Source organism: Drosophila guanche, unplaced genomic scaffold (assembly GCF_900245975.1).
Source record: "Drosophila guanche unplaced genomic scaffold, DGUA_6, whole genome shotgun sequence".
NCBI classification, from domain to species: Eukaryota; Metazoa; Arthropoda; class Insecta; order Diptera; family Drosophilidae; genus Drosophila; species Drosophila guanche.
In genome coordinates, this window is record NW_022995743.1 from 7,777,181 (window position 1) to 7,801,743 (window position 24,563).

At 50.7% G+C, this 24,563-nt stretch overlaps 7 protein-coding genes across 7 annotated transcripts; 3 read left to right on the plus strand and 4 right to left on the minus strand.

The window, feature by feature from the left end:
* The first annotated feature begins 1,709 nt into the window (after positions 1-1,709).
* Positions 1,710-12,460, plus strand: LOC117578495. Its single transcript, XM_034264029.1, has 9 exons — positions 1,710-2,177; positions 5,172-5,493; positions 6,218-6,328; positions 6,392-6,601; positions 7,264-7,374; positions 7,432-7,758; positions 7,821-8,296; positions 8,363-8,617; positions 8,675-12,460. The coding sequence occupies exons 2-9, from the start codon at positions 5,235-5,237 to the stop codon at positions 11,987-11,989; spliced, it is 5,064 nt and encodes a 1,687-aa protein (XP_034119920.1). The 5' UTR covers positions 1,710-2,177; positions 5,172-5,234; the 3' UTR covers positions 11,990-12,460.
* A 376-nt stretch (positions 12,461-12,836) lies between these two features.
* Positions 12,837-13,779, plus strand: LOC117578501 (trypsin delta-like). Its single transcript, XM_034264036.1, has one exon. It carries the CDS (start codon positions 12,853-12,855, stop codon positions 13,660-13,662), a length of 810 nt encoding a protein of 269 aa, XP_034119927.1. The 5' UTR covers positions 12,837-12,852; the 3' UTR covers positions 13,663-13,779.
* Positions 13,777-17,798, minus strand: LOC117592500 (transmembrane protease serine 9-like). The gene is made up of 3 exons (XM_034286346.1): positions 16,988-17,798; positions 15,509-16,431; positions 13,777-14,811 (listed from the first exon to the last, which is right to left on the minus strand). Exons 1-3 carry the CDS (start codon positions 17,772-17,774, stop codon positions 13,930-13,932), a joined length of 2,592 nt encoding a protein of 863 aa, XP_034142237.1. The 5' UTR covers positions 17,775-17,798; the 3' UTR covers positions 13,777-13,929.
* A 251-nt stretch (positions 17,799-18,049) lies between these two features.
* Positions 18,050-18,949, minus strand: LOC117578502 (trypsin theta). The gene has a single exon (XM_034264037.1). It carries the CDS (start codon positions 18,929-18,931, stop codon positions 18,143-18,145), a length of 789 nt encoding a protein of 262 aa, XP_034119928.1. The 5' UTR covers positions 18,932-18,949; the 3' UTR covers positions 18,050-18,142.
* Positions 18,950-20,439: 1,490 nt separating this feature from the next.
* Positions 20,440-21,241, minus strand: LOC117580026 (trypsin alpha). The gene has a single exon (XM_034266255.1). The coding sequence runs from the start codon at positions 21,209-21,211 to the stop codon at positions 20,441-20,443; it is 771 nt and encodes a 256-aa protein (XP_034122146.1). The 5' UTR covers positions 21,212-21,241; the 3' UTR covers position 20,440.
* Positions 21,242-21,353: 112 nt separating this feature from the next.
* LOC117580040 (trypsin epsilon) lies at positions 21,354-22,206 on the minus strand. Its single transcript, XM_034266280.1, has one exon. The coding sequence runs from the start codon at positions 22,180-22,182 to the stop codon at positions 21,412-21,414; it is 771 nt and encodes a 256-aa protein (XP_034122171.1). The 5' UTR covers positions 22,183-22,206; the 3' UTR covers positions 21,354-21,411.
* Positions 22,207-22,493: 287 nt separating this feature from the next.
* LOC117580035 (trypsin beta-like) lies at positions 22,494-23,320 on the plus strand. The gene has a single exon (XM_034266266.1). The coding sequence runs from the start codon at positions 22,517-22,519 to the stop codon at positions 23,285-23,287; it is 771 nt and encodes a 256-aa protein (XP_034122157.1). The 5' UTR covers positions 22,494-22,516; the 3' UTR covers positions 23,288-23,320.
* The last annotated feature ends 1,243 nt before the right edge of the window (positions 23,321-24,563 follow it).

Sequence of the window (24,563 nt, forward strand, 5' to 3'; positions counted from 1 at the left end):
CTGTGCATCCCAGACATGAACTGGTTTCCCGGCTGTCCGCGTCAGCAGCAGGCCAGCAGCGCGGCATTGCAGATCAGACGATGCACCGCAGCCCCAGGCCAGGCAGCGACGTGTGCCTAAAGTTTGCATAAGTTGAGCTGGCTGGACATGGACATAGACGGGGATGTGGCTGTGGATGTGGACCTGAACCTGACTTCGTTTTACAGTTAAGGATTTATGGATGATGTATGGGTAAATGGCAAACAGATACGCGGGTAATTGTGTGTAGGTAACGCATTGCTAACTGGTCCACAAATGTATTCCAACCAAACAGACACACAGATAAACGAACGTTCCGTGCTATCCAGGGGCAGAGTATCAGAGTCGATTTCAGATTCACAGATTCAGATTCAAATCGTAACCGTTACGAGAACACAAAAAACTAATTCGGACATCGAGAGTCGAGTCATAAAATGCAGATAGGCCAAGGCAAACCTCGATCGTTGATCGTCATAAAAGTGCACAGAAACAGAAAGAGAAAAACAGAATAAAAACAGAAACAGAAAATCGAATGCCCATTTTCTAGAACTGTATATGGATTGAGATAATGTGAAGTAAATACCAAACGGAGCGGGGGGTATATATCATTAGATGGAGATCTACACAACTGAAACTTTCTAAATGACGGGCGGCACCGGCACTAGCAACAGCAACAAAAAACCAAAACTGTAAATGCAGCTAAAGCAAATAGCAAATAGTTGAATGCATTCGAAGCGGCGTCGCCAACTAAAGTATAATTATTGCCTAGACAAGATGGGAATGGAGACAGAGACTGCCCCAGACGACGGAGCTGATACTGAGGCAGGGGCTGTAGCTGTAGCTGGTGCTGGTGCTGAAGCGGATCAGACTCCGCGGGACAGAGAGGCGGCACGTACGCAGCGTGCGGCACAAGGAGATGCCAATATATTTGCTCTATACATATATTTCTATAGTTATTTGTTTTGTGCGCTTCCCCTTCCAGTGGCTCTAACTGTCTTTAATTGAAACCAGTTTGCCGTAATTGTTTTTCTGGCTTCGCCGGGTAAGAGTTGGCCCCGCTGCCTTATATGTTATAACTCGCTTATGTCAAACAGATTGTCTGTGTAATTTGAGCAGCCCCACCACAGACAAATGTACCAACTAAGCTCAGCTCCCACCTGCTTGGCTGATTGTATTTTCAAAAGTTTTCACTTGTTCTCGGGCCCCACCACCATCCTCTCTTCAAATGCTTTGCAGCTGCACTGGAGTGTGACTGAAACGAGTAAATTGTCATAAATTATGGTGAACCAATGACAAATGAAGCTGCTCCAATTGGGCGGAGGATGGGCCTCTATCAAATTGGAGCATGGCCCGCGACATGGGTTCAAGCGGGGATCTTCGAACGGTACACACGGCGCATACTCGATGCAGAACCTGTCCGAGTGCCAGTCCCAGGTGCTACAGCATACACCTTGTTTAATTAGTCGTCAGTGGGAGATCTTCGCCTTCACACATCACAACACATCTCCTCAGTTCCTTATACAATTTGTCAAAACACAATTCCAACTTATACTTTCGAGATATAAGAGCGGAAAGTAGAAAATAAAACTCGTTTAAGAGCGAAAAGTTTTCTCTGTTGGTGTAGCTGCCTCAGCTTTGGCTCTGGCTCGAGCAGCTTGGTTTGGCAGCTAGCTCCAGTGGCAGTCGCTTCTACGACGGCGACCTTGATAGACGTCTGCGCGGTTCCAGCCAACTCAAAGAAAATCTAAAGAAAACCTCAAGCCGCAAAGAGTCGCGAAGAAAAGTCGCAAAGGTGCCGCGATCTTCGCTTTCTTTGTTGCAAAAGAAAAACCATTTCTGAAAACAATAACCATAAGCGGGGGCTAGTGCTGTTTTTGTGTTGTTTTGTGTGGCACGAGATGTTTCAAAAATGTGGCCGCAAATGATGGCAAATGTGCAAAATGTGCTGCAAGAGAAATGTGTGAAAATGCCAGCAAATGCAAATGCAAAGTGAATTTAACCAGTAACCAGTAACCAGCAAACGAAAAGCAGACTGAAAAGAAAATAAGGAAAGCCCGCCGCCGGCGAGCAATCCTTCGCAAAACGAAGCCCATCTGGAGAATCGGGAAATTTATAGCCCCAAGGTGTTAATTAATTCGCCACCTCGACTGGCCTCTGCTGTAAGTAAGAGTTGGATTTACATACGCGTAGATACCTAGATCTCCCTCTCGATCTAGATCTCGCCGAATGGCCTGTGTGTGTTGCCCTTGGTGTACTTGGGCTTATCAGACCATTGCCAATTGTGTTTAGGTCACTGGGCACTCTCCCAAATTGAAAAATCTTTCTGTCTTTCGGATTTCTGGGGCTTAGTTTTTTTTATTTTGTTGTTTTTTTGGAGAAAGTAATTTGCTGAACTCCATTCACGAAGCCATGCAAACTCCGGCCATTGCCCACACTTAGAGCCGAATCGCCTTCGTCGTCGCCTCCGTTCAGTGCACTGTCGTAATTTGGTTTTAACAACTAACCGAAACCGTTGGCCAGTTAGCCACAGCCCCATTTCTAGCCCTATGCTGGAGATGAGCCACTACTGGCAAGAGCATGGGCATAAGTACATATTAAAGCACATTAAGGCGGCGAGCAAATGATGCGCTCCTCTGGCCATACAATGGACCTGGAGGAGCGTCGGCGCCGACGCTAACACAAAATAATAAAAATAACAGAGGAATAAATTTGAAATTTGTTATTATGCTGTATGCCGGGGATCGGAGCCGCACTACACTCGGAGTGGCTGCTGCTGTGGCATGTTCTAAGTGTTAGGAGTACGCCGAGTGTGACGTCGGCTGCACTCGGAAGTGTAGCGGCTGCTCCAGCCAGACAATGGTGCACTCTATCAGCACCAGTGCATGTTCATGTGAATAGCAATGATGGCCAGGTTAGAATGCGTTGTGGTAATTTCAATACCCCTGAATGCCTAGAGCTTGGGGTATGCCACTCTAATAGGAAGTGAAGCACGAGTTATGAGTTTTTCGGACCCAAACTAGTCCCAATCTTCGCTCACTTTCCTCTGATTTAACCGTTCTGAGACACACTCCAAGCTGCTGCGATGGACCTGCAACAGTTAACGGTTCGCTGGCCAGGGGTATGCCTCGCGTCGATCAGCTTCGCCTGCCCTGTTACCACTTGTTTATTATGGATAAATTTATGCACAGACTTAGAACAATGCGCACACGCTCTTTCGTGTTGCCCAATAATTAATGATCATGTACATGGATGCAGATGATGAGTTCGTCTGGGCTGCGGATGGTATGGTATGGAATGGAATCGCATGGAATCGCATGGACTGGTGTGAGATGTAGCAGATGGAACATGGCTAATATATGCAGTTGGGTTCAATTACCTGTTAATTGAGTTTAGTCGAGTGCGCAAGAGTCAAGACCCTGCGCACTGCACCCCATAGAGAGACCGCAGGAGAACATGCAGGCAGACTAGACAGACCAACCCGCAGACCCGACACACTACGACTGGGTTAGCAGAAGGTTTTCCATCTCTCTCGGCAACTCTTTTTCCCAGCATCATCAAAATCGCATCAGTTTCATTCGTCGAGGTGCTGGGACTGCTGCTGATGTTGCATTCGTACCCCAAAATTCAGGTCATTACTGCCATTAAATTCGTTTCGAAAATGCATGAGGAGGCGGCAAAGGCAAAGGCAGGGGCAGCGCTAAATATAAGATAAACTGCTGAAAGCATCGAAACCGATGACCGAAAATCAAACGAAACTGAGTCAAAGTCGTAAACAGATCGAAAAGAAAGAGAAATAATAGAAATGTTATTGTTGTTTTGTTTAAATGGCATAACTGTACAACACATCACGGCGCATTGGGTGATAGATGGACGGAGCTAACCCGTGTGGATAGATGGATGAATGGTGATTATGACTGAGACTGGGTGACTGGTGGCTGGTCAATCAAAAGACTAGGGCCCGTTGCTGTTTTTGTTGTCGTTCTTTTTAGTGCGTTTTGTAAAGAAATTTTACTTTCAAATTAGGCCGCAAACTGTTGCTTTTTATCGCTTTCTTCTCTCATTCATTCTCTCGCGCATTACCCGCTCCCGTTCCCTACCAGTCGCTTTTGTCTATTACTGTTGTTCTTCTTTTGAGCAGCAATCCACAGCAAAACACCACACACAAACACACACGCACTAGGTGACCGTGTGAGAGAGCGGGATAGGGAGATAAGCAGAACTTGGATATGAACAGTTAGAAGTCCCCAATATTTTTACTCTGTGCTGCTTAAGTTTTGTATACCCTCTGCAGAGGCAGGGTGTTGCGATATGAACCAAATGTTTGTCAAGCCAAGTGGGAAGCATTTCCAAACTTTACATAGTATGTATTTTTGTATGTAATTCGTATTTCATATTCTTGATCTGTTTAATCAGCCATTCCTGTCTATTTATATTCGAACACACAATCTGGCTGAAGCATAACGTATGAATGGGATAGGGTATCGAATAATTTAGAGACCCCACGAAAGATTTTCTTTTTGGATAATTTTATTTTTCTCGCTGGTTCTTCTGCCGCCGTTGTGTGTGTGAAATATTTATGTAAATTGGTTAGCCGAAAGCAGCTGCTAAAGTGCAACTGATTAGCGGTATAAACGTGGTGTTCCAAGCGAAGTGCAGCAGCATTTGGTAACGGTAAACAGCACTCACACCGGCACGCAGCGGTACAGCAGCCGCATCACGAGAGTAGAGTAGAGAAGAGGAGAGGCAGATGGCAACATTTTTCCCACTGCGACGCACTTGCTCCAGTACCAATGCAACATAATTCCACCTCTGTTGCACCTTGCCCCTGTCTCTGTCCCTCTCTCTCTCTCTCTCTCTCTCTATAAATATACATTTGCTTGTAGAACGAGTTTTAATTGCAACATTTGTTTAAATGTTGTCCGTTAGCAGCTAACGACACAGCCAACACCAACTGGATGTAGATGTTGCTCCATTTCCAGCAACGGACACGGGCGGGACGGGCCGCTCGCCGCAACAATTTCTGGCTCATTAGCCGGGGCCCCAAAGAATGTCAACCGCGGGGCCTGGGCTGGTTTCGCCTTGCTCTGGACTACAAATTAGGATTTCTTGAAAATTAATTAGTGGCTTGGTCTTTTCCGCTTTTCAACTTTCAGCCGGAGCGGTCGCAGACAATCCCCCAGAGTGTTCCCCGGACCAGCTATGTTGCTGTTGCTGAGATGTGGCTCACCAAATCCTTACCGCTGCTCCTCCTGCTCGCCTCCCTCTGCCCATCGGCCACGCCCGCATCGACGCAGAGATCACCCACGCCGCAGAGGATGCGGAACTTCAATCGGAACAGCGGCAACAGTTTCAGCAGACAACCATCCGCTGGCGGCCTGGTGCCCGAGAGTTTACTGTTAGAGGATTTGCAGCAACCCAACGGCCAGATCATCAATCTGACAAGGCATCACGACGGAGACGTCTTCCATACGAGCGGTAAGTGCCAGTGCCAGTGTCTGTCCCGCTGCCAAAGCAGAAGACGAGGCCGATGGATGTCAATGCCATGCCCAGTTTTGTGTGGCATGTGGCATCTTGTTCTATTGGTTTAATACACTTTGAGGGACTCAATTAAAATCCACTAGAAGTTTGTAACGTCTAGAAGGCGAAATGATTCCCTAGAAGCTTTTGGCTAATTTCTGTCTGTCTGTCTGTTATTTGGCCTGGTTCTATGCGAGACAGAAATTCCATGAAAATCATCGCTAATCAATCTTAAGTTTATTTTAAAAAAATACTTTCCCCCTTAACAATTTTTTAATTTGTTTGTTAAACCAGATCTAACGATAGCATCTACCTTTTAGAAACTTTGAAATGTCATAGATTTGGTTGTTGCTGATGATGTCTCTGCATAATCCTTTTGTATAGTTTCACACATAATTACTACAAACGCATGGAAATACCGGTCTGCAAGGGTATTTAAAGACTCGGTACCCGGGGCCAGGCTTTCTCCCTTGGTTTCTTGATGATTTTGCTGCGTTTCGAGGCTGAGCCGAGATGATGCGTTGACAGCAGCATTAATTTCGCCAGTAAGGCCTGGCTGTAAAGGCTTATTAGCCGTCAATCCATGGCTGGGGTGGGTTGGGGATTCTGTTGTGATGGCCAGAGTCAATCCATCTTAACGTTTCTCTTTCGCTTCCTCCTCGCTCTTCGCACTCCTTTACAGGCATCAGCAGTGCGTGCAACGCGGACACCTGCATCGGGTTGTCCAGCGGGACGGCGGGTCTGTTGCGTCTCTCGAACGACGGGAATGGGAATGGAAATGGACATGGCAACGGTAACTAACAGATTACCATGGAGATTGAGCTTGTCATAATCCAAGTATATCCCCAAACCATAGATGGACTGGGTCAAGACTCGGCCACGGCCTCATTGGCTGGCGGTCAGCTGGAGCTGCTCGCCCGACGCCTCAAGATGCAGCAGAATCGAGGCAGGAGTCCCCAGCAGCTCGAGGCGGATGGAAACCAGGATGGGGGCTGTACCTGCCGCTGCCTACCCTACCTGAGGGCCTACCGCGAGGATCTGGGCATCTGTGTGGATGACATCCATGGTAAGTTCGTATGCGGAAGCTGCCTCACGTCTGGATTTCGTGGCTAATTCGTATCGAAATTGTGTGCTCCATTTCGCGGTGGGAGTCGCTGCCGTTCCCACCCAGTCACTCGTGTGAGAGACTCCGTCCATCCATTGTTTTGTCACATGGAAGGGAGCACAATGGTTGCTCAACCGCCACTCGAGTCGACGGGTACAAGTACGAGTACGAGTTTGAGTATTAACCAGAAGAAAGAAATGCTGTAATAACAGCAGAAATTGTTTGCAGGGCTCGGGCTCCGCAGAATGAACTGAAATGAAATGAAATGAAATGAAAACGAAACGTGACGCAAAGAGGGAAAAATGCTATTATTATTGAACAAATCGTTTCGTTGGTATCTTTCTTCTGCGACGGCTAATGAATGAAAGGAAACTTTCGCCGTCTGCCACCATAAACACACACAGTCGAGCGGTGGCGCTGTGCGCTGTGCCACCGTTTCCAAGTCCAATTCCGAATCCATTTAAGAGTCGGCCTTTGGCTTGGAGTCTCTGCTTTTGCGGAAAAGTAAACACAAACATTCGTATTTTCTCTCAGGGCAACGGTATGGGTTGTGCGAGTAATTGATAAGCGATTCCCCGATGTTATCGCAGCCACTAACAACAACTTTCCCACTGCCCTTGCAGAGTGCTCCCTATCGCCGTTCGTTAGCGGCTCCTCATCGGAGAAGATACCATTCGTGTTCCTGCCTCTACGCGGACAGATCATCTATCCCAGTCGAGAGATCAGCTTTGCCAGTAAGTCAAATATTTCAGCATCCATTAGCACATGATTTATTGTTCTTTTTACTATAGACATTCACACTCCCGTTTGTGCGGTGACGGGTGCCCAGTATCTGGGCTCCAATGGCTGGTCGGATCTGCGAAATCCCATCGACACGGACTATCCGTTCCGCATGTTCCGCGACGAGGGACGCAGCTTCGTGCAGTGGCTGGGCGAGCCGGAGTTGCGACAGAAGATGCAGGGCCGCCTCATTGTGGTGCATCTGGTGTGCCGGGACATGACGGTGGCCATGAATGCCACCAGCCACGGCAAGGGCGAGCCTCTGATGCCGCCCCGGAACGTTCACTCGCCCTGTGTGGCATTCCGCGTGAATGGGAGTCCGGTGAAGTATGCGCACAGTAAGTATTTCCCAGGGGGAAGACACACATTCAAAGATTAACCACGTCCATGCGCTCCACAGATGTGCCAGAGGTGTTCTTCCAGCCAGCCAATACCACAACTTTGGCCTCCATCTCGGACGGGATGAGCATGCGGGAGTATGTGGTGATTGGTATCTGCAGCCTGCTGCTGGGCCTCATCTACGTCGCCTCCGTGTTCCTCTACCTGTACATGAAGAAGCGCAAGCGCCACAACTCCCGCCACTCGCTGGACAACCTGGCCAACGAGATCAATTACCCGAAGAACGACCAGGTAACCTACGGAGCCCCCTTCAGCCGCGTGGGCAGCATCTACTCAGCCAACAGCATGGGTCTGGGCAATGGCAACGAGTCGAACAGTCGCCCGAACATCGCCAGTTTGAAGGAGGACATGGGCATCGTCAAGAACAATCCTCTGCTGCAGCACTTTCCCCAGCTGGGCGAGCGAGAGCACCAGTCGGGATTCGCCAGCGACATTTCCAACTCAAATTCCGAGTGCGAGATGGAGGAGAAGATCAAGGTGCGCTTCAGCAGCTTCTGTGCTAGCTCGAGAATGTCTCAAACAAAGGATTTTCTTATTTTTCAGACCTCGGTCCTGGTGCATCCGCAGATGGGAAAGTCTTCCAAGACGCCCAATGGCTGTGGCAATGGCCAGGAGAATGCCTCTGTGGAATCTGATGAATTTCTGCAAGACACCGAGTGCCTGCCACCCGAGAATGTGGCTGTCATCGAGGATCTAATGAGCGAGGAGAAGATGGAGAACCTTCGGGCCATGGTCAGTGGAAATGTGCGCAAGAAACTCTACTTTAATCCGGCCTACTTCGAGCCACATCTCCTGGCTGTAAGTCTCTGTGCCATTTGCGTATTGATATCCCATTTAATTCCATTTGTTACCCAGGAGCCGCCTCAAGCTGCCATCGAGTTTCTGCAGAAGATCCGCGAGGTTATTGCCATTGCCAAGTACAAGATGGCCGCCAAGCGATACCAGCCCTCGCTCAACATCATTCCTGAGGAGCAGCAGCCAGAGTCTAGCAGCTCCCCGTCCATGTACCAGCTTTCCCTGCAGCAGAATCTCTCGGGCAAGGCCGGAATGGGGGACAAGCGGAACAGCATCGAGCAGTGGCTGCAGAGTGTCCCCAATTCCGACTCGCCGCAGCCACAGAAGACCCTCGACAGAGCCACTCCAGCAGCGGCCAAGCAGAACTCGGGCTCGCCCACAAAGGGCTCTCTGAGGAGGGAGATAACAGCGCCCAAGGAGCGTCCGCCACCGCCACCCAATGCAAAGGCCAAAGCGAGCGATGGGCCCACATTCTCGTCCTCTCCGAAGCCAGCATCAAGCAGGGCAGCGGGTGCAGAGCCAGAGACGGGAAAGACCAATGCCAACTCCTACGAGAGCTTCTCCTCCTACTCGATGGCCGCCAATGTTTACGGATTCGCGGAGACTGGCGGGGAGATCTACAACAATCCAAAGTTCATGCTGGCTGACTCTCCCGTCGGCTCCATGCGCAGCACCTCCAGTCGCTCCAAATCACTGCGCAAGCGGGGCGATGTGCTGGATCAGTTTGCAGCCGCCAACTCCACGCCCACCTCGCTGACATCCTTCGACCGGCAGCACTACAACATGCTGCGGAACATGAAGCCAGCGGAAATCATCTACGACTCACTGAAGCGGGAGTACGGCGCTCACATACCCACGCCCGACTACGACAGCACCATCGAGAAGAAGATCAAGGACATCTACAGCAGCACGCAGAGCAGCATCCCCTCGGTGCCCACGCCGGACTACAGCTCCCTCAGCCGCAAGTCCCTGAAGCAGTTCCAGCCGGACTCCCCCATCTACAGGCGAAAGTCGCCTCAGTATCTGATCGTTGACTACGAGACGGACAGCCTCGAACGACTGGAGCCGAGCAAGCGCAAGAGCTCACACTCCTCCAGTTCGCCCTCATCCGATGTGAGCTCCCAGCTGAGTCCCAGCCTGAGCACCGCCCTGCCCCTGGAGGAGGAGCTGGAGATCAGCCACACGGTCTACGATCGGCTCAACGGCTTTCGCAAGGAGGGTGACCTGAAGAAGCGCCTCTCCAGCAAGAATCCGCAGCTGGTGCAGCAGCGGCAGAAGGAGGCGGCGGCTCGCATCAAGTACGACACTCCTTTTCGGGGCAGCATGACCATCGAGGTGGAGCACGAGCCCCCCTCCGATCTCGAGCGCACGGACAGCGACCAGTTCGAGCCGGACACGCTCGATCGAAAGCCCAAGAAGCAGAGTTTCTGCGACATCAACGCCTGGGATGGCCACGGGCGGCAGTCGCAGCAGCTGAGCAGCGATTCCTACGTGGATTCGGACTACAACCAGATCAACTCGCTGCCAGATTTGAGCCGTGGCCTGAGTCCAGCAAACAGTCAGTCCATTAAGCCGCGGACGGCTTCCTTTATTTTGAAGTCCAGCCACTCGTTCCGCAACCTGCGGGAGATCTACGAGTCCCCGCTTGTGGCGCAGGCGCAGGCGCTGGCGCAGGAGAGCTGCAAGTGCGAGAGGAAAGCGACAGCTGAGGAGGAGGGCCGCATACTCACCCTGGAGGCGAAGCACTCGCGGCGCCAGCGGGGCATGCAGTGCTCGCCCACCCACTCGGTGGTGGATGTGGGCCAGGTGAACAAGACAACCATCACGATATCCTCTCCCAAGCCGCAGGAGAAGCAACAGGAGAAGAGCAAAGCGCTGGGGAACAGGAATCATCCAACAAAGGCCAATCAACATTACTGTCCTCCGCTGGTGCAGAGCAAGCGGCCACTGCCGCCGCCGCCGCCATCCTCCCAAACGGTGGGCGAGAGCCAGACACAGGATGAGGATGCTTACAGCATGCACAGCGAGGTCACGGAGGTGACTGGCGTCACGTCGGAGTTCGAGAATTCCTGCAACAACACCATGTCCAGCGCGATATCGGCCACAACTGAGGAGCGAGGCCACAACTATGGCAAGCAGTCCAAGGAGATGCATGGCAAGTCCCAGTCCCACAAGCAGGCCCACCTGGAGGCCGACTACGATGCGATGTACAGCAAGAAGATCAACAGCTTGCGCAATGACTACAGCCTGACAAAGTATCTCAATCGCCGCAAGAGTCACCAGCGCGACGAAGCCTCCGAGCCGGGGCAGGAGCCCAAGGAGAACAATGCAGAGCCTGAGTTCAGCAGCATCAACAACGGCAGTGCCAAGAATGGCATGAAGGATGTGGATCTGAACCAGTTCGATGCCTTGTCGGTCAGCTCGCGCTCCAACCGAAGCAGCGGCCACCTGTCGGAGCGCACCAAGGAGATGTACCGCAATGCGGGAGTGCCCGTGGGCATAGCCTATCCCCAGCGGGCGGCGGCGGCCAACAGCTCAGGAAACTCCAATCCGAGCAATGTACAGACTGTCTACCGCTGCGAGATCGAGCCGGCACAGCTAACGGCGGGCATGCAGATCGCCATCGGGCTGAAGGATCGGGCCAAGAAGGCCAAGGACCTGAAGAATGCGTGGCGCAAGTTCGTTACGATGGCGGCCAACAAGTTCAGTCCCAGCCAGAGCCCGGCCCCCACCTACGGCACCAAGAATGCGGCTGGCTTCCTGGAGGCACTCGATCGAGATGAGGGCATCGCCACCATCATTGAGAACGCGGCTCAGTCTGCGGGCATGGGACACGGGCCTGGCAGTCAGAACTTCTACGAGCAGCGATTCGGGCAGCTGGACAGCGGCTACATGAGCACGGACTCCACAGAGCTGTACAAGCGCAATGTCTACGATCGGTACAACTTCAAGATGATGACGGGGCGCGGGCAGATCATCAGGGTGGACACGATCGAGGACAACGAGGAGGAGAGTGGGCCCAATGACAGTCGCTTCGAGGATCTGGAGCATATGGTCTCGCCTGGCCACAGCCGTCGCTCTCCGGAGAATGTCGCAGGCGACGATCTGAGCGATGCCGACTCCGACAAGACATTGACTCGCTCCCACTCCCACTCCCGCTCGCACTCGCAGACCAACTCCCAGGACCTAAATGTGCGCGGCAGCACCACAACGATGTCGTCGTACTCCTCGGAGGAGGAGGCCGGACGGGGGCACAGCACGTGCTGTGGATCCTCCGAGACGGACGAAGAGACTAATGCAGAGGACATGTGGGAGTCCGGGGCGGAGAGCATAGAGACCCACTCTGTTCTCTACAAAATGATTAGAAAGAGTTAGGTTAAGTGTTTAGTGTTTAGTGAGGTTAGGTTAGTGGAAAGTAGGGCTAGGTTCGATTTAGGGACGTGCAATATCTGGAACAGAGGGGAAAGACTTCCATCTAGACTAGGTTAACATTAGCCCGAAGCAAACAGTGCAATAACTTCGCAGATAATTCTTGCCAAACCACAAGGTGCAATTTTATTCGATGTAAGTTAGCTATAGGAAATGGAACTCCTTGGAGCTGCCAACCCAGACCCAAGCCCTAAGATCTATAAGTGCAATAATTCATATTATATCGTTTATCAAATCGTAGCAACTATCGTATCGTATCGTATCGTATCGAAGAGGCATCGATGCGTATATTGTGATAAATGTCAGCAGTCTTGGGCCGGAAATGTGCAATCTTAATCTTAATCTCAGTGTATGTTAGTACTTATATGGATTATAGCTAAGGTATCCAAAATAAACATTGAAATACTTAGAATTAAATGAATTAAGACTTCCTGATTGTTTGTTGTGGTGAAATTACAAATATTTCCTCGATCGATTGATAGGAAACGCAACGGAAAAGAATTCAATTTTCCAACGAAAAGATAATTTCTATTGATTTGAATCTATCTGATCGAAGCCTTTATTAAATACTTAACAATTACATAAAGGCAAAACAAATGATTTACCTTTTATTATTTCATTTTGGTAGAACCCTGAAGGATTTCAGACACTTTTATTTATGGCCCTTCGTGTCTATTCCATGCGATTAGGCGGCTATCAAGATTTTTGACAATGTCATAATGGCCAATCCAATCGTAATCTGCAGCCAGTCGATAACGCGAATCTATAAATCGAAGTGCCACTCACCGCCAGCGTTCAGTTGATTGAAAATGCTACGGATTTTGGTCGCGTTCTGCTTGCTCGGCGTTGGAGTCTCTCTGGCGGATCCCATCCAGCTCAATGCTGAGGTGCAGGTGCCACTGCCCGATGGCCGCATCGTGGGCGGACAGGACACGGATATCATCCATTATCCGCATCAGATCTCGATGCGCTACAGGGGAAATCATCGCTGTGGCGGCAGCATCTACTCCACCAACGTAATCATCAGTGCCGCCCATTGCCTGAACACTTTGGCCAGCCCAGCAGACCTCACCATTGTGGCCGCCTCCACGAAGATCAGCATCAAGACCCAGGAGCTGCCCGTGCGCGAGTTCATCATTCATCCAAAGTACAGGACTCTCAACAACGACTACGATGCGGCCATTCTCATCACTGATGGCGACTTCTTCTTCAACGAATTGGCCCATCCCATTCCACTCGCCAAAGAGCGCCCGGAGCATGGCTCAACAGTCATAGTCACCGGCTGGGGCACCACCAGCGAAGGTGGCCAATTGTCCAACACTCTGCAGGAGGTGGAAGTGAACGTGGTCGAGAATGCTCAGTGCAAGAGTGCCTACTCCATCATGCTCACCAGTCGGATGCTCTGCGCCGGCATCACCGGCGGCGGCAAGGACGCCTGCCAGGGCGATTCCGGTGGCCCACTGGTGTACAACAATGAGCTGATTGGCATCGTCTCCTGGGGCACGGGCTGTGCGCGAGACAAGTACCCGGGCGTGTATGCCTCGGTTCCGGAGCTGCGCAGCTGGCTGTTGGAGACCATCGAATCCTACGACCGGGTGGGAAAAATCGACTTCCTGTAAGCCTGCTGGAAGCTGTTCTTTTCTTGCGAATCATTTCACATTTTACCAAGAGTTACATAAATCAAATTGACTCGAACCTCAACCGAGCCACCTGGCTGGCCTCGGTGCGGTACATAATTCTTTTGTTTGTTTTATTATAGTTCTATAATTGAATTAGCCGTGTACATTGGTGGCTCAGTGCGGGCTGATAGTAGGCATTTGCCACTTGAAGATAACGTCGATTGCTGCCAGTCAGCGGTCCGCGAATACCCTCAAAATTCCTTTTGTTTATTGCACCCCACTGGCCGCCAGGGTTTCATCGATCCAACTCTTCAGGCTGGCGACGTAGGTGTAGACTGAGGGGTAGCCAGGACGGCCGCAGCCGCGTCCCCAGGAAACGAGGCCCACCAGCTGGTCGTCGATGACCAATGGACCGCCAGTGTCGCCTTGGCAAGCGTCTAAGCCGCCCTGAGCCACATTGCCAGCGCACATCATCCGATCGGAGACTTCGCCGCGGCCGTAGATCTGGTTGCACTCCTCCGAGCTGACGATCGGCACTTGGGCCTGCTCCAGGCGGTAGCTATTGGGGCCCCCTTCCTCACGATAGCCCCAGCCGGCGATTGTGGCCAAGCGACCCACGGCCGGACGCTCCGGTCGAATGCCTATGGTGCGAATGCCAAAGCTAGTTAGATTCAAGGGCGAATCCAGGATGAGTACGCCGATGTCGTAGTCGACGGTGATGTAGTCGAAGCTGGGATGCAGGGTCCAGTTGGAGACAGGAATCAGAATTCCGTCGCTGCCATTGCGGGTGTTTGCGGCGGCCACGGCCAGTACTTTGACGCCCTCCGGCAGGTTCCACAAGCACTGGGCAGTGGTGACCACGGCCTGCTCCGAGTAGATCACTGCTCCACACTCGTGCATGTAGCTGGACCCGTTGCTGCGACGATACCGTAAGGAGATCAGGTACGGATGACGACCAATATCCACTGTGGTGCCATTGATTATTCGCGCTTCCGGCTGTGCCAAGTCCGAGGCGGAGGAGGAGCCCGCTGCCAACAGGAGGATCAGGATCGGTCCCATCATCATCTGAAGCTGTCGGATGCACATTGTACCGCTGGATGTATGGACTGTCGGTCGATTTGCACGTACCGCTGGCTCGAATCGAACTGTTTATAAATTATGATTCGGCAGAGCGCGAATTTGCACTTTTCCAGGCACCGCTCATATCGATTATCTTAATGGGAGGTGCTCGAGATAGCTTCAGATAGCAAAGCCTCACCGTAGAGTTTGGCCAAGATAAAGGCGATTACGGACTGTTTGCGGACTCTTTTCAGTTAATCTTAAGGTATTCGAAACGTAATCTCAATCGTGCTGAGTCTCTTCAATGAAATGTTTTGTTTAAGCCATTTTTAGTCTCCTCGGACACAATTGCACTCGAGTGCTGGGTTCAGTGCAGGTTGATGGGCCCCCAAAAATAAATAAGCGGAGATTTCCCCACTTTAGATTAACTCCAAAGGAAGAACATTTATTTCTTTAGCCAATAAGTGTGCCACACATTTGTGAATGCGAATTTATGTTAACCCCAAAACTGTGCCACACATTTCGACAGTCCGCTAATTCAAATTCTCTACTACTTGCTGGTTGGATTTGGATTTCCTATGGCTAGGCTAACTCCATATCTGATCAAGCTAAAGGCAACCACATTGATCTAATCGCTGATGTGTGTGAATGTAATCGGATTGGATGCGATTGTGGCAATCTTTAGAAACGATTCTTTGGAATTGGAAAATACCCATTTATTAGGTAAACCTCATGTGACTGGAGATTAAGCGTTGCTTGCACATTAGATGATATTTTTAATGCTTCAGAGCTGTGCTTCTTCGGCAATCTTCTCATCAATCCACGGCCTCAGATTCGACACATTGGCATAGACACCGGGATAATCGGCCAGGGCACAGGCATTGCCCCAGGAGACGACGCCATGGAGCTGATCGCGTACGACCAGCGGACCACCAGAGTCGCCCTGGCAAGCATCCTTGCCACCCACTCCACGTACGCCGGCGCACAGCATGGCGGGTGTGATCTGGTAGGAGCCATCGCCAAAGTTCTCGTAGTCCTGGTTGCAGATCTCGTTGCTCACGATCGGCACATCGACGGCGAGCAGAACGTTGGAGGCACTGCCGCCGGGGGAAGTGGTTCCCCAGCCGCTGATCTTGCTGATGGCACCTGGGAGAGGAGGCTCCGACGCCAGATCGATGGCCTTGATGGTGAAGTTGTTGAGCGGCAGCGGCGGATCCACAACCAGCAGGGCAATGTCGTTGTTGTAGGCAGCTCCAGATAAGTACTCCTCGTGCATGATGATCTTCGAGACGGAGACGATGACGCCGTCTGTGCCGCTGTGCAGGTTAGTTCCAGCCACCACCTTGTACTGGCTGGCCACCGTGCCAATGACGCAGTGTGCAGCAGTCAAGATCAAATTTTTGTGAATGATGGAGCCGCCGCATCTGTGGCGGTAGGGATTCTGTGGCGTCGTAATCCCTTTGAAGCGCAGCGAGATCTGGTAGGGGCACTGGGCCACATCCGTCACGTAGCCACCCACAATGCGTGGTCCCTGGCTGCTCTCCACATCCTCCTGCAAGGGCAAACACCTGGCCACTGCCACCAGGCAGAGCAGAGCACAAAGAGTGAGGAGCAGTGAACGCGACATGTTCGATGGTCGGCGGAGAATCGAGGACTGAAAGTCCCAGCTGCGGTGTCCACAATTGTAAGGCTTATCAAGCAATTGGTCAACTGGCAATATGCCATAAATTTTATTCTGGATACCTTCGGCACTCGCAGAGTCATACTCCCAGCGATACGCTTTATGGGCTCCTATAACACTGGACAACAAAACAATAGAAAACAGTTCCCCAAGTTCAGACAGAAGAACCTAAAAGATATCGCTTCGAATTGTTTTATGATTTTGATTCGCTATATTATCATATTATCAAAGAACAAGGATCAATAAAGTGCATAAGATTACACTAGAAAGCAATTTCGATTCCTTCTCGAATGCGTTCAAAGATCAATATGCTTCGAGTCCATGAACTCAAGTCCCCAGACTGATCAGCTCCAGATTATGCAAGCTGGAAGATGCATTTCCTTCAGTTGATATCACAGGAGTCTCCACTCTTTGTACATATTTACTCTGAGTGCTTCCTTTAGGCTGTTAAATCCCCAAATCAATTGCAAGTATAACCCCAGCTCGGTTCACACTAATTAGTTAAATAATAATTGTATTTATTTAAATGTTTTAGAACGAATATCAGAGTATCATATGGGAGCTAAGGACCTCAAATGTTTTCCTATGCATACGTCGCCCGCTGCTTATCGATCCAGTCCGTGAAGTGGGCCACATTCGCGTAGACACCGGGAGTGTTGGGACGGGCACAGCCCTCGCCCCAAGAGACGATGCCCACGAGCTGATTGTTGACGGTCAGCGGCCCACCCGAGTCCCCTTGGCAAGCATCCTTGCCGCCCTCCGGCAGTCCCGCGCAGAGCATGGCCTCGCTGATGGGTCGCCAGTAGTAGGTTTTCTGGCACTGGACGCTGTCCACGAGCGGCACCTGCACCTGCTGCAGCTTGTTGGAGGACAGGCCACCCTCCTGGGTGTAGCCCCAGCCACTGATACTGGCCACTGCGCCCACTGGCGGCTGCTCTGTGACCGCTACAATGGCTCCAATCCTGCTGGCATCCGACAGGGGCAGCGGCGGAGAGACGATCACCAGAGCAATGTCATTATCCGTTGTGGTAGCATTGTAATTCTCGTGAGGAATCAGTTGCTCCACGCGCACCACAATGCCGTCCATTCCAGCCCGGTTCTCGGTGCCAGCCACCACCAGGAAGTCTGCCGCCTGTCGGTTGTACACGCAATGGGCAGCGGTGACAATTGTGCGGCTGTCAAGGACGCTTCCGCCGCAGGTCTGCGCATAGGCGCTGTTGGTGGAGTGGCGTCTGCGCAGCTGTACCACATATTTGGCAATGTAGTTGGAGGCATCCACGCCGCCCACAATGCGCCCTTCCAGCTCTGCATCTGCGGCGCAGATGCCCAGCAGCAGGAGGCCGACGACGATCGCGGATTGAACGTTGTTCATTTCGTTGTTCGATCAGTTACTAAATGTCTTTGGCATGGATCGCTGCAATCAGCGAAAAGCTTTGGGACTATCTTGAATTGGTCAATAAATTTGGTGTGTGTTTTGCCCACGATAAGATGGGCAAATGGCAAAGTAATTGCTTATAAGTAAGTGTGGAACCAGCCATCCAAGGGCGTGCGAAGACCATGGCTGACTAAGGTACTTCGTGACGATTGACTGCCGATAAAATCTCTGCTTATCTTGGCAGCTTTTCCTCACACATAAAAAAAAGGAACTAAACTTTGAAGGAGCTTTCTGACTGAATGATTTTTAATCGCTTATCAGAATAGAATTCAGTGGAACCCCTGAAAGTATGCGTCCATGAGGATCTACAATTTCTCGGCAGTCTCATTGATCCATTCACGCAAAGCTGCCACATCGGCATAGACGCCGGGCAGTAGATTTGAGGCACAGGCATAGCCCCAGGAGACAATGCCCACGAGCTTGTTCTCGGCCACCAATGGGCCACCGGAGTCGCCCTGGCAGGCATCCTTCTTCTGCTCGTAGCCACATACCATGGTGTCGTAGATGATGTCGCCGTACTTGTACGCATCCGAGGCACACACCCTCCAGTCCACGATGTTTACGACCACCGCCTGGAGCACCTTTGGCAAGGTCATGCACCAGAAGTAGCACTTTGATCCCCATCCAGTGACAATGGCTGGCGTGCCCGTGGCTGGCGTCTCTTTGGCCAGCTCTATGTAGCGGATATCCTCGGTCTCCTCCACGTCCTCGGCCAGCTTCAGGATTCCCACATCGAACTCCATGGTGCTGGCGTTGTACTTCTCGTTGTACGCCAGCTCTCGGACGGCCACCACCAGTCCCCCCTCATTGTACAGCGTGGAGCCAAGGCGCACATAGACCTTGGACGCCTTGCGGCCCTGCAGACAATGTGCCGCCGTCACCACGGTGTTCCTGTTGATTAAACTGCCTCCACAGAAGTGGGAGCTGCGGCTTGTCTGCAGCGACACCTGATAGGGATGTGCCCGTATCGTGGTGTCCTCGCCGCCCACAATGCGACCCTCTCGCTCGAAAGGATTGGGCGAGATGCTGACAGTGCCAGCCCAGGCACTACCCACAGCCAGGCAGGCCACCAATGCCACCACTAATCCGTGCATTTTTTGGTTAAAACTAAGCCAAATGCTGGCACCCACACTGCTATTTGTAGGAGCCTGCCTGCCATCGAGCTGGCCAACTGGTGTGATCGAGTGGTCCGTGTTTGACAGCTGCAATCGCTAGAGTTTCGGAATTAGCATCACCCGTGCCTGAAGACTCTTCAAGCGTAATCCAGGCAGACCCATTGTTATCGCCGCGACTCCTTATCAGCCAAAGGCACCGCACGAAAGCAGAACCCCTTTTGCCACGTTTCGGAAGTACGCACTTGAATAACTTTTACGTACCTATTGGCTCTCTATAAGATATAGACACAAGTGTATGATACTCCTTAGCTTTTCGCAATTGGGTTTACGATCAAATGGATAGCTCATGGTCCCAATATACCAGTGATAAAACATTTCCAATAAGGTCAGGTCACCAATAGATAAACTTTGAGGGCACCAATGAGACATGCTGCACAGGGAAATCATTATTTCCAGCCATTAACCTCAAAAGTAGCCGAAATTAGTGGCATAGCGCAGATGCCTCACCTAACCCTTTATCTCTTCGCATTTCTCCATTCAGTAAATAACTCATCAGGCCACACCCTGGTGTTCAGGGCACTCAGGCACTTTTAATTAAATTGAAAATAATCAGATTGCAAAAATTCTTTATAAACAATATTATCTGTGAGAGTTCCCAGAATAAATGTTCAAATTTATATAATATTTTTATCGGCCAAAGGGAACTTTTATGGTTCGAATTTATGTAGATGTTTTTCCGCATTCGACTAATATTCTTATTTGTTTTCCTGCGAATGTTCCTCACAAACATTTGAGTTTACTTTAATATTTTCTATGCCACACTTTAAGCTTGAATTTTATTTTAATCAAAGAAATAAATAAATAAATAAATATAAATTTAGTTGTATCAAAATCCCTATCAATCAATAGTTATCAGTTCTCTCATGTTGTGGTTAATTAATCTTGATTTACCGATGACGCAGCTGTCCAGACAATCACTTAGCTTAACAGTGGAAGATAGAGTGGAGAGCTGGCCACGCGATGCCCTCAAGGATTGATTAGATACCCTCAACACTTGAGTGCTGGCAGGCAGTTGTATGTATGTATGTGTGGCCTGCTCCATTCACCAGAGCACTTCAGATCACGGAACTCAGGTAGAGCCAACAACATGGTCGCCATTCCGATTAAAAGATACCCTCCCTACACACAGATATATAGACACCCAATACCGTATTCCATTCTTGCCTCGTGCCAGAATGGCTGACAAAATTCAGGTGAATTCCCTTTAGACCCTCAAAAGATACCCGGAATGGTTGATGTGATTGAAATCTGTAGCCAAAGTCAACTTCCGCCCAAAAGCCCCGTCCTTATCCTTATCCTTATTTTATATATAATAAGAAAAAGTCCAGCGTATGGACTTTGATTTCCCTTGGAGCCCAAAAGAACGAGAGTTTCAAAATTCATTGCTTGCAATCTTTATTGAATCTATTGCCCCAAAACGTATCTCATTTAGATCGAGTTGGCAGTGCTGATCACCCAATTGCGGAGGACAGCAACATCGGCGTACACTCCAGGGTAGTTGGCGTAGGCACAACCATAGCCCCAGGACACAACACCAACGAGGACACCACCGGAGACCAATGGGCCACCGGAATCTCCCTGGCAGGCATCCTTGCCGCTGGCAGCAGCGCAGATCATGGTGCTCTTGATTTGGCTACCATAGCCGTAGGTGGAGGAAGCGCACTGCGACTGGCTGACAATTTTCACGTTCACGTACTGCAGCTGGGAGGGGATGGAGCTGGAGCCGGAGGACTGGGTGCCCCAGCCGGAGACGGAGGCAGAGGCTCCATTGGCTGGGTTGTACGAGGCGAGGGCAATGGCCTTAACGTTGGAGCTGAAGCCCAGGGAAGAGCTCAACCTGATGACGGCGATGTCGTTGACCATGGTGTTAGCATTGTATCCCTGGTGGTTCCTGAAGGAGGCAACCTTGGCGACGGTGCCGCCGGAGCTCCAGTAGGTGGAACCGGCACGGACCTGCAGGGAGGAGGCAGACACGGACTGCAGGCAGTGAGCGGCGGTCACAATGATGTTGGAGGAGTAGATCGAGCCTCCGCAGGAGTGGGAACCACTGCGCTGCAGGGAGATCTGCCAGGGGAAGCTGCCGATGGTGGTGGCGGAGCCTCCAACAATGCGGCCATCCAGCTGGGGCAGGAGACCCTCTGGGATGGTGCCTCCCAGGGCGCAGGCGACAGCCGACAACAAGATCACGAACTTCAGCATGTTGAGCGTTGATAGTGAATGGTGGGTAACAAGGCGCACTCTGGCCATTTTATGGGCCCCATTGACAGGGCGTTATCGGGTGAGTGGATCGAGTGAATCGGCTTACAGCAAAATGGGGGAACGGAATGAAGAGATAGCACAGTTATTTTGATTGCTGTTTATTGAAGTGTTTTCTGTCTAGGGACTAGACGGTGAGAGCCTTACAGCTCATCGGCGGTCTTCTCGACCCAATCGTGGAAGTGGGCGACGTCAGCGTAGACACCGGGATACCTCACATCGCCGCAGCCATAGCCCCAGGAGACGACACCGACGAGACGGCTGCCGGAGACGAGGGGGCCACCGGAATCGCCCTGGCAGGCATCCTTGTGCTCGGCGTAGGCGCAGATCATGGTGTCCTTGATCTTGCTGCCGTAGCTGAACTCCCTGGAGGCGCACTTCTCGCGATCAACGATCTTGAGGTCGACGGCCAGGAGATGGTCGGGAATGACGCTGCCGCCGGACTCGGTGGTGCCCCAGCCGGAGACAACAGCCTCGGCTCCGTCGCGAGGGTTGGAGGTGGCAATGCGGATCTCCCTAATGCTCGAGCGGAAGCTCAGGTCGGACTCGATGCGGATGATGGCAATGTCGTTGACCATGGTCCTGGCGTTGTATCCCTCGTGGTTCCTGAAAGCACGCACCGAGTGCACGCTGCCGCCGGAGCGCCAGTAGGTGCTGCCCACGCGAACCTTCAGATCCTTGGCCGTGATCGACTGCAGGCAGTGAGCAGCAGTGATGACGATGTCATGGGAGTAGATGGAGCCACCGCAGAAGTGGGAGCCGCTGCGCTGCAGCGACACCTGGTAGGGATGTTCCTCGATGCTCGTCTCATAGCCACCGACAATGCGGCCATCCAGCTGGGGCAGCAAACCCTCAGGGATGGTTCCTGCCAAGGCGCAGGCAATAGCCGAAAGAAGTACCACAAATCTCAACATGTTTACCAGTTGTATGACTACGGATCGGCTTAGCCCTTGCTTATATACTGTTTCGCAGAACACAGATTTGTCCCTTGATAGACACGTTCGAGTCTATCTCCTGCCCATAGATGCTGCGTCACTTTCGCTGCGTGTATCGCCCAAAAGTCAATCATCGTATCACCTAATCACCTAATCACCTTATCACCCACTGCCCACTCGAACAGACTTACCGCCGTCCGCCGTCGCGATTTGATTACTCCGGTTGGGACAGCGCAAAGATAGGAATGGACAAGCAGCCAAATTCCTATAAAAGAGCCTCGCAGCTCTGAAGAAAGCGTATTAATTTCGCAATATGTTGAAGTTCGTGATCTTGTTGTCGGCTGTTGCCTGCGCCCTGGGAGGCACCATCCCAGAGGGTCTCCTGCCCCAGCTGGATGGCCGCATTGTTGGAGGCACCGCCACCACCATCGGCAGCTTCCCCTGGCAGATCTCCCTGCAGCGCAGTGGTTCCCACTCCTGCGGAGGCTCGATCTACTCCTCCAACATCATTGTGACCGCCGCTCACTGTCTGCAGTCCGTGTCTGCCTCCTCCCTGCAGGTCCGTGCCGGTTCCACCTACTGGAGCTCCGGCGGCACCGTCGCCAGGGTTGCCTCTTTCAGGAACCACGAGGGATACAATGCTAACACCATGGTCAACGACATCGCCGTCATCAGGTTGAGCTCTTCCCTGGGCTTCAGCTCCAACGTCAAGGCTATCGGTCTGGCCGGCTCTGCTCCCGCTAACGGCGCTGCTGCTTCCGTCTCCGGCTGGGGCACCCAGTCCTCCGGCTCCAGCTCCATCCCCTCCCAGCTGCAGTACGTGAACGTCTACATTGTCGGCCGCACCCAGTGCGCTTCCTCCAGCTACAGCTATGGTTCCCAGATCAAGGCCTCCATGATCTGCGCTGCTGCCAGCGGCAAGGATGCCTGCCAGGGAGATTCCGGTGGCCCATTGGTCTCCGGTGGTGTCCTCGTTGGTGTTGTGTCCTGGGGCTATGGCTGCGCCCAGTCCAACTACCCCGGAGTCTACGCCGATGTTGCTGCTCTCCGCTCCTGGGTGATCAACAACGCCAACTCGATCTAAAGACTTTGCGAAATTAAACAATATTAGAGCACATTTGAGATTGTTTTATTACTGTCTGTCTACAGAATACTTTTACTGAATTTGGTAAAGCATTTTCTGTGTGGAAAATGTTGCAAATACTTTCAAATTTCGAATTCTAAGTTCTCCAAACAAGTACAGTCAAATCCTAGGGGTGCCTTTTAAGAATTTTCCGCTTCATGCTTGTCAAGGTTTGAAGGCTGAAAATCATTGATAATATTGATATATTTACCCATATGTTTGTGCCATATAATGAACTGTGCCATGGAACTTTTGGGATCAATCACTTTCATATCAGCTGTAAAAAAGATATGGTGAAGGAATCATTTCCCCTTCAGGGCCATTCACATGTCAAGTTCTTCCTTAAGCCCATTTAATCGGCCAAATATATTAATCAGTCATGGTCTGTTTTGAATATATAAAATATAACTGATTGCGGCTATCATACGTAATGCGTACCATAAATATACATAAATTCCCTCGCAAGTTTTCTGACAGCTCTGCTGTTGAATATCGAACCACTTGATAGTCTCATATTGTCATTCAAGAAAAAAAACATACAGCTGTGTTCAATGAAATAGCAGGCAACCTCTTTTCAGCACACTTCCAGTCTTTCCAATTGAACAACTGATACATAGAAATAGGCTCTAGAACACCAAAGACTTTAGAAAAGTTCCCTAAAAGTACGCTGACCTTTGAAGTATTAGTGCTAGATTGAATTAGTTTAAACAAAAATCAAGATAACCAAGCTGCGTGGTTCTTTTAAATTAATTATACGAGGGCTGCTATTTAAGTTTCTGGCCTGGGTCACTTTTGACCTGAATAGAAAAAATTAATTAATTATTTTGCTATTTTCTGGGATATCCCTACATATAAATTTTTCGTTTCATATGATATCAACTAACGAGAAGGGTAAAATGCATTGCTGGAACAAATTTAAAATACATAAATGGTACTGAAAATAGTTAAGAGGCATGGACACTGTAGGATAGACTCCAGAGTATATATTTTAAAAATAATATTCAATAAATATACATGTACTCTTAGACACACAAAAGTGTGTATATATATTCCTAATGCTTAATTATCTGCCTATCTAAAGGCTTTAACTAATTCAATTTGGATGCGGCACTGCTATTTTATTGAACAAAACTGTTGGTAGAAATGTTGTTTCCCAAATGCCGAAACACTGATTCTAGAAGCAAGATATAGTCCTTTCAGATAAGATGGTTGGAAGGGGTTTTTCCGAAATGCGAAA

Excerpts from the sequence above, each read along its gene's own strand:
- LOC117592500 (XM_034286346.1), bottom strand. The coding sequence starts at position 17,774 with ATGAACAACGTTCAATCCGCGATCGTCGTCGGCCTCCTGCTGCTGGGC. Across the intron at positions 16,432-16,987 it reads GCAGCGGGCGACGTATGCAT|TTGACCAATTGCTTGATAAG; the intron begins AGGAAAACATTT and ends GCATATTGCCAG. Across the intron at positions 14,812-15,508 it reads TTGCCGAAGAAGCACAGCTC|ACAGTTCGATTCGAGCCAGC; the intron begins TGAAGCATTAAA and ends CATAATTTATAA.
- LOC117580035 (XM_034266266.1), top strand. The coding sequence starts at position 22,517 with ATGTTGAAGTTCGTGATCTTGTTGTCGGCTGTTGCCTGCGCCCTGGGA.
- LOC117578502 (XM_034264037.1), bottom strand. The coding sequence starts at position 18,931 with ATGCACGGATTAGTGGTGGCATTGGTGGCCTGCCTGGCTGTGGGTAGT.
- LOC117578501 (XM_034264036.1), top strand. The coding sequence starts at position 12,853 with ATGCTACGGATTTTGGTCGCGTTCTGCTTGCTCGGCGTTGGAGTCTCT.
- LOC117578495 (XM_034264029.1), top strand. The coding sequence starts at position 5,235 with ATGTGGCTCACCAAATCCTTACCGCTGCTCCTCCTGCTCGCCTCCCTC. Across the intron at positions 5,494-6,217 it reads AGACGTCTTCCATACGAGCG|GCATCAGCAGTGCGTGCAAC; the intron begins GTAAGTGCCAGT and ends ACTCCTTTACAG. Across the intron at positions 8,618-8,674 it reads TCGAGCCACATCTCCTGGCT|GAGCCGCCTCAAGCTGCCAT; the intron begins GTAAGTCTCTGT and ends TTTGTTACCCAG.
- LOC117580026 (XM_034266255.1), bottom strand. The coding sequence starts at position 21,211 with ATGCTGAAGTTCGTGATCTTGTTGTCGGCTGTCGCCTGCGCCCTGGGA.
- LOC117580040 (XM_034266280.1), bottom strand. The coding sequence starts at position 22,182 with ATGTTGAGATTTGTGGTACTTCTTTCGGCTATTGCCTGCGCCTTGGCA.